An 8,402-nucleotide genomic window follows, 5' to 3' on the forward strand; every position below is an offset into this window, starting at 1 on the left:
TCCAGTGCTCGATTCCCTTTGAAACCCTTAAATCGCACAACATTTAAAACACAATTTATATTTAATGATGCACGCACACTACAGGTTTGCATTTATTTAAAAAGGTTACATTTTCTGGGAGTAGCGGTGGTTGGTATTGTCACCTCACAGCAAGAAGGTCTTGGGTCTGAGTTTGCATGCTCGCTCTCCAGGTACTCCAGCTTCCTCCCACAGTCTAAAGGCATCTAAAGAGATTTTAGGTTATCTGATGATTCTAAACTGACTGTAGGTGTTATGTGTTAGCCCTGCAACAGACTGGCAACTAGCAGCCCCGCCTCTTCCTTTTGATATCTGGCATAGGCTCCACTGCTCCATCTTGCAACCCAGAATAGGATAAGTGGAAGAAAAAAGACGGATGGGTTCCTTTTTCTCGTTAAGCATTTCAAAATATCTGACACGCTTATAAAACCCTGTGCAATAAAAAGTTGCTTTGTCATAATCATGAATTAAGTTAGCGAGCCATTATATATTGAATTCTGCTTGGATTTTATTTAAAGACTCTTTTTGAACTGCACCCAAAAAATTGATAAAGTGTCAGAAAGATGTAGAACATTTAAACGTTAACGGCTTCACCCAGTTCAGTTCCCTCAGAAGTCTTTATAGACGTTTTGTTCACAGCTTCCTCTATTAAATTCCTGCACAGAAATAGATTTTTTTTTCCTGCCACTGTGTTGTTTAAAGACTTACAAGACAGTAAATGTTTTATTTTACAACACCTGCCTGTGTAATGCACTTCAGCTGTTTCACTAAAGCCTGCAATTTTTAAGCTTCACTGTTTTTTTTTGTTTTTTTAGGATCGGGAAAGATAATAACCTCTGGTTCTTTGGCAATGAGACTTCCCAGTCTTATGTGTAGCAGCATCAAACACAGGGAGATATAGCTGTACATCCCGATTCTCCAATTCTGCTGAGAAAAATGTTACACTCGATCCAGTGCAGTGAAGAACGTGCCACAAATCTTTGCATACATGCAGTCAAAGCTGTAATGAATCACTGAGATTATACAGAGCACTTCTTGACAAATACTTAAAGTCCAGATTACAGCATCTGATTGATTCATGGTTGCAGACTAAATTTTAAGCAGAAGCGTTTTAATGTTTCTTTGTGATCCCTTTAATCTTTTTATTTTAATTGCTGCCTACAATAAAAATAACAAGCAGTTGCTAATGAAACGAATGAAATGCCGATTAAACCGCAGCATGTCCTCTGCAAATGTAACTGGGTAATTGATTGCATTAATCGATTTTTAGGACTTTGTTTGAGAATTAAAAGATTGCTTCTTCGCCTCTGCTAGTTTCTCAGTCGTCTTAAAGGCCTTTTTTTCTCTTTTTTATATAAAAAAGAAAATTATAATTTTGTAGTGGAAGAAATGGCTTTGTGCATATTAAAATAGCTGTACTACATAATGGGGTTGGAGTCAGGGTCTACCTGTTTAGATTTCAGACTTTGTGTACAGTGTGGCTGGCTCTCCTTTTTGTAAAAGTCACGACAATTGTGGCTGACGGAGGTGCAGAACAGCTTCGGGTGACAGCGCATCTGATTTCTGTGTCTCTGTCAGGCGTTTCTGCGAGCTCTGGTGGAGCATACAGGGGACAGCGTGCAGAGGAGGAGACTGCAGGAGCTCTGCAGTAAACAAGGTGCTGCAGACTACAACCTGTATGTGAGAGACCCGAGCCTCAGCGTTTTGGAGCTTCTTACAGCCTTCCCATCCTGCTCACCTCCTCTCAGCCTCCTTATAGGTCAGACTCCCACCTGTTAGCTCATTCAGACAGAAAATTTCTGTTTTTTTCCACCGACTAACAGAGCGTATAATCATCATTGATAAAGTGATCTTTTCCAGGTTTTAATGGGGATTCTGAAAGTCTCTCTAAAATACACAGTGTGATAAAAATCAGTTTTAGTCATAATTTTAACCTATTATCATAGATAAGAATATTTTATGTTTTGGATTTTTCCAGTGTCTTCAAAAAAATCATTGCATTTTTTTTTCAAACTTGCATGTTTAATTAAAACAAGTTTTCAATTTGCTTTAAAGAAAAGGAGAATTACAGTGATTGACGTGAGAGTGGGATTTTGACTGCACCCGCACTAAGTGTCAGTGGAATTATTTGTTTGAGAACTATTTATTTCACTTTTAATAACACCTCGTGTTATTGTCGCGCCTGCCTTCTGTGTTTTGTGATTCAGTTTGTCTGACTGGATCATTTTCATCCAGTAGGGGTCACTGTAGCCTTAGTAAAGCACTGTTCTGTGAGCACAGGCTCATGGTTGATTTGGTCAGAGCATTTAATTATACCTAACAGTCAGAGAGAGGGCATCAAGAGGCTCCCCAAAGGGTCAACGCTCACTTCCTCGTCTCATTTTAAAATCTGCAGCTCCAATATTGTTTTGTTTCCAGTTTTTTGTAAATATAACGATATATATCAAGTCAAGATATATATTTAGAAGTTTATCCATGATCTCGCATTGTGCTAATAATATTGATGATTTTTTTCCCCTGCTGTCTGCCACCTATCGTCTCCTTTTTTTTGACCCTTGGTGTGAACTGTTGGTAAGAAACTAACATTTTCCTTTCAGCTCATTAAGATAGTTGGCTGGTCATTCATTCAGTATAGATCTAATAAGCTTTGACTGAAACTTAGCAGACAGTGAAATTAGTTGGCTGCAGCTTCATATACAAGTTGAGCTGTCCTCTAAAACAGCTGTGTCACAGCTCCTGGCCTACCCCAATGTCAGCTATTTTAGGCCTACTTGCCAACCACAGCACCTTTTACTCTGGTGAACTGATGCAGAAATTGGCAACGGGGACAACCGTGCCCTCGTGAAGAATGCGGCGTTGCAGACCCCTCAGGGCAGCAGCTGTTATTTGGTATACTGGTAAACCACTGAGCTTTGCAAGGACACGAATGCACAGGGTCAGTTTGGATCATAGGTTAATGGTAAACTCTGACTCAGGGTGTCGCTGTTAAAGTACACTGCTGTATTTTTGCAGTGTTCTTGGTTCATTACCTCAACTGAAGGGGAGGCATTTGCTGATTAGGGTTTAGGCTGATTTACACTAAGTGTAAATAATGAGGAGAGATGTCTCTGGACCCACATGTCTTTGGCCAAGTGCAGGCTGGTTACAAAAGTAGATGCTGGGTCTAAATTGAGAAAGATGCCCACTTTTCAGAGCCAGATGTCGTGTTGATAGTTCATTGATTCGTACAGAGTGTTAGATAAAAACTTTGGGGTCAAAGCCCCTGGGAACTAAATGCTGTCCATGAGCATCTTTTTCAATTACTTTACAGCAGACCTCAAATGAAATCGTACCAAGGTGCAGTTTTCTTTTCTATTCTTTTACTTTTTTGCTGGACTTAAACTTGCAGAACAAAATAATCCTCACTAAAGTAAAGTAAAGGGAATATGTCTGTATCCCAAGAGGTTATTGGCCCTTCTGTTTTGAGGAAAAGCATTAAATTTAAAATGAAATTTCTTGGCCACAGAGAACTGATTGCTTATCACTTCTATTCCCACTTTATTCACTTAAGTCGCAATAAAAACGCCACAGAAAATGTTTAAATGGTTTCGGAAAACCATGAGCTAGCAGGTCCTTCGTTCAGAAATAACTTGAAATTAGCATTTGCAGGCTATTAAAAACTGCAAAAACCTTCCTGAGGAGAATTTCACTTAACGCCTTAATGCTAACAACTTCTCTAATTCCATGCACAGCCAAAGAAACTCTCCATAAATCTCGAGAAGTATATACTTTTATGTGCAACCACATTTCTATCTCATTTATTCTACTAAAATGGTACCTCTGCATATAAATTGCAGCACCGAGACTTTTGAGATGAAATAGATTATATTGTTGTGCACTATGATCGATGATACCGCTGAAAACATAGTGGGGATCTTGGGACTGTGCTTTTTTTTTTTCTTTTCTTAAGCCTTTTTTGGATTACATATTTAAAAATGTATCTTCGAGCCACTGACTGCGACAAAAAAGCTTTGCATTCAGAGGGTTTTAAAAGTGATCCATCCTCTGTATCTACCACCAGTATCATTGCAGCGCAGTGATGCGAGATGATGGATTGATTGTCCTCTGATTCAGACATGTGCTGTCACTCTGTGATAGAAAGGCAGCAACTCAAGCTCTGCACAGCTGTGGAGGATAGCGCTAACATACACGATACACCCTCTGATGGAGAGGTGTACACTTGCACCGACTGAAAGGATCCTCAGATATTTTGTATGTGAGGATTTGTCCCATTAAGCAGCAACTCACTGTTGGTTTTTGAGAAACTTTAAAAACAGGAACGATTTATTTATCCATTCTGGTGCAGCGTAGCTCTAATTATCTCTAAAGATTTATTTACAGATGATTCACTGTGGGTTGTATCTCCAGTACATGCACATTGATTACAACTAAACAAGGCCGTCCTGTAATCTTGGCTCACCTTGTGATACGTTAATACATTTTAAGCCTCTAAGTCTGAAACATTTGGACTTCTTTCAGAATATAAGTCCTCTTTGCTCCGGCTAGTTTTAATATTATGAGTCGTGCTGGATATTGGAGGCATCTCAAAGAGAAATACAAGACACTGCTATTTCTCCGACTTCAAATATATAACAAGGAATCTCTTTATTGAGTATATTTATGCAGCTTTTCAAATACTGACATGCAAAACTGCCCTTTCAGTTAAATTTACATCAAAGAAAAGAATATGTTTTCCCCATAAAATACTCTTTTTAACCTAATCTTCCAGGTTTTCTTTACACATCTGATTTTCTGTGATAGTGGAAATAATTCAATGCTTCACTAAGATGGCAGGTCATGAAACAATTACATTTCTTCAGCCACAGACATACTTACACATTCATTGGTACATCTTTCAAACTGCTCGCTCATGGATATATGTAATAAGCCAATCACGTGGCGGCAGCTCACTGCCTTCAGACATTTAGACATCATCAAGACAACCTGCTAACACGATCACCACAATGGGGAAGAAAAGTGATTTAAGTGACTTTGAACGTGACACGGTTTTTGGTGCCACACTGGCTGCTCCGAGTATTTCAGAAACTGCTGATCTACTGGAATTCTCCCACACAGCCGTCTCTAGAGTTTACAGAGTATGGTACAAATATGAGAAATTATCCAGTGAGCGTCCGTTCTCTGGGTGAAAAGGCTTTGTTGATGACAGAAGTGAGAGGAGAATAGCCAGACTGCTTCGAGCTGATAGGACGGCAACAGTAACTCAAAAGACCACTAAGAACAACCAAAGTATGCAGAGGAGCAACTCTGGATCGACAACATGTTGAACCTTGACGCAGATGGGCTATAGCGGCAGAAGACCACGCTGGCTGCCACTTCTGGGAGCTAAGAACAAGAAACTGAGGGTGCGGTTTTCAGGCTCCCCAAAATTGGGCAATGAAAATTGAAAAAACATTGCCTGGTTTGATGAATCTTAATTTCTGCTGCAGCATTCGGATTTAATTTAGTGTAAACGACATGAAAGTATAGATCCATCTTGCCTTTGGGGTGCTGGTTACCCTACTGGAGGTGTTGTAGTGGTGTGGGGGATATTTTCTTGGCACACTTTGGACCCCTAAGCACCAACTGAGCATTGTTTGAACAGCACAGCCTACCTGAGTATTGTTGCTGAACATGTCTGTCCCTTTATGAACACAGTGTACCCATCTTCTTATTGTTGCTCCAGCAGGATAACACAATGTTACAAACTCAAATCATCCCAAACTGGGCTCCCAAACATGACAACGACTTCACTGTACTCACTGTACTTAAAGTGGTTAAAAACCCAATCGCAACCAAGTATTAAATATCTTTATTTTCTTAGGAAATGTATTAAAAAACATGTGCATTGCTTTTATTTCGTTTATTTTATTAGCCGACTGTTCTTTACTGTCTAAAACTGATGTTAGCCCCTGGCCCTGTTTTTATTTTTCAGTTTTGTTGGTCTTTTCAGTGTCTGAGGGTATGTGGATAAATTATTAGTAGCTAACTGCTGTTTCAGCAAAGCCTTTGCGTTTGTTTAAAATATCTCAGCGCAAAGAGATGAAATGGACGTCAAAGTGCGGAGCTGTCTCTCTGAAACCTCTGAGCTGTTTAGATGTCAGAGAAATCCAGAAAGAGAGGAGAGAGCAGATTTAGACCAGCTGTTTGTTTCTCTGGCAATTTAGCAGAAAAATGTGTTATTGTACAGCCTCAGCTGGTACATATGGTGGTGCTTTACTTGTCCGGCTTCATCTATCACCGAGATACAAATAAAATGTAGCGAGTGCACAGCAAGCACGTCGCACAACTCTCAATCTCTCTCTTTGCCAGCGTCTAATCAGTGGTGCTGGGCACTGGATAGAGAATGGCATATCTTGTTGCTGTCAGGTAAAAAAGTTATCTCAAACTCTTAAAAAAAAGTTTTCTCGATGTAACTGACACCTCCTCGCATATACAATGTGTGCGACATATTACCCAAAAGAGGGCACCTTCATGGCTGGCATTGAAATAAGGTCTGCATAAGCAATCTGTTTCCTACTGGCGCCACATCTGGACACTTGGGATTCTATAACCCTGAGTTTGTAATTTCATAAATATAGAAGTGTGTCCTAGAAACAAGACTGTAACCTGGGTGGGGGGTTACTGAGGATAGATTGGTAGGTAGGACGTTTCAATGGACCGAAATGACTTTCACATAATTCGTCTCCTCTCTGTGGTGATTGACTGCGTAACCAAATCTTAGCAAGACAGCGCGGTGATTGACATTTGTGCTTGCCTTTCAGAGCATTTGCCAAAACTGCAACCCCGGCCTTATTCAGCAGCCAGGTAAGGTGACAGAAAATTACACTGAAGAATACGCTTTGTACTGTAGAGCTGCACAAGTGTGCTTTATCACCCAAGTATGTCTGTTTTATTCTCAGTGGTCTTGGAAGACTAAATCTTTAAACGCTAGCTGGTGTTTTCTTTCTGCACAACAGAACTATCCTGTTTGGTTTGGGGCTGGATTAATGCTGAACAGTTTCGTTGGGGGGTGGGGTGTGTGTGTGGTGGTGGTGCGTCAAGTAAATATGGTATCCTGATTTCATATACATTTTACATGGCTGTGCATGAATACAAGTATAATAGAAATCCATTTGTGTGTGTGTGTGTGTGTTGTTTGGTCTCATAGCTGCCTAACTTTGTTTTGAAAGTCTTGTTGCTGTTTTATTCCTACGCATGCATCATGATATATCACTGAATGCCCAGGATTGTTTATTAGGCACCGCTGGACAAGAGAGTTTGGGTTTGCATGATAAAATATTGATTTTGCTCTGTTGGCAGCTGGGAAATGCAACAGCATCCACTGGAGATCTGCTATTTTGCCAATCCCTTCACGGGGTGGATTGAGCTTTCAAATTATCGGACATTAAGAGCGTTAAGGAGAGGGAGTGGGAGTTAATAACATGAGAGAGAAGCTCTGTTAACTTAATAAAATCTGGCATTAATATAAAATCAGATTTGTTGAGGTACTTAGAAAGAACTTTAAAAAGTAATAGTCATTTGAATTGTGTAGGGTGACAAATTAAAGGAAAAACCTGAACATTTATACCTACAGCAAGGGCGTCCAGGGGCGTGCTATGTGGTGTGCAGGGCATTGTGTTGGCTATGAGTGACCACCTCTAGTGAAGAAATATTTCTTACCTGGTATGGGTTGTTTCTTGCAGCATGACAGTCTCTCCTCCTTGGGGCACAAGGGGACATAGAGCATGAAAATTATATGAATCATATGGTGTGGCCTTTGTAGCCACAATATTTCAAGCCAGATATACACCTTTTGGAAGATTTTGGGTTCAGCGTGTTAGATGCAGTCTCCATCACCAAATGTGGGAGTATCTTTGGAAGAAGTGTGTTTCATCTCTCCAGTAGAGTTTCAGAGAATTTGTGCCATGGCACAGCGAAGCTCTTCTGGTGGCAATTGGCAGCGTGACACTTTAGTAACACACTTTATGTAAGTTTTTCGTATCTGTGTGAAGCTTGTTTTGGACTCCTTTTGCCAGACGTGCACATTATGTGATATACATTAGTTTGAATGGCTGTTTGTAGATTTCATTGATAGGAAGAAACTGCATAAATGAACGGACTTTAAATATTGCATAGACTTTAGCTAGCTGTGCTTAGTTTAAATAGGCCAAGTGTTCCTTCTTTTTTCCTCACTTAGCTAGTCATTGATTTGCGCTCCCTTTTAAGCTAGTGCCCATTAGGTTTGCTTTGAGACTCATGTTGAACAGCAACATCTAACGCAATGTCAAAACGTCTCCGCTCCTCTCATTAGTCTCTCCCTTAGCTGTGTGTGTGTGTGTGTGTGTGTGTGTGTGTGTGTGTGTGTG

At 40.2% G+C, this 8,402-nt stretch overlaps 1 protein-coding gene across 2 annotated transcripts in view; it reads left to right on the top strand.

The window, feature by feature from the left end:
- mtrr (5-methyltetrahydrofolate-homocysteine methyltransferase reductase) overlaps nucleotides 1-8,402 on the top strand; it is a 27,763-nt gene that overhangs the window by 3,937 nt on the left and 15,424 nt on the right. For both annotated transcript variants that reach the window (XM_005722539.1, XM_005722538.1), the window contains exons 9-10: nucleotides 1,597-1,777; nucleotides 6,819-6,861. In XM_005722539.1, the coding sequence (XP_005722596.1) occupies nucleotides 1,597-1,777; nucleotides 6,819-6,861 (224 nt within the window). The remainder of the gene's footprint in view (nucleotides 1-1,596; nucleotides 1,778-6,818; nucleotides 6,862-8,402) is intronic.

This window comes from Pundamilia nyererei, unplaced genomic scaffold (genome assembly GCF_000239375.1).
Source record: "Pundamilia nyererei isolate P.nyererei 1_Seehausen unplaced genomic scaffold, PunNye1.0 scaffold00007, whole genome shotgun sequence".
Taxonomy (NCBI): Eukaryota; Metazoa; Chordata; class Actinopteri; order Cichliformes; family Cichlidae; genus Pundamilia; species Pundamilia nyererei.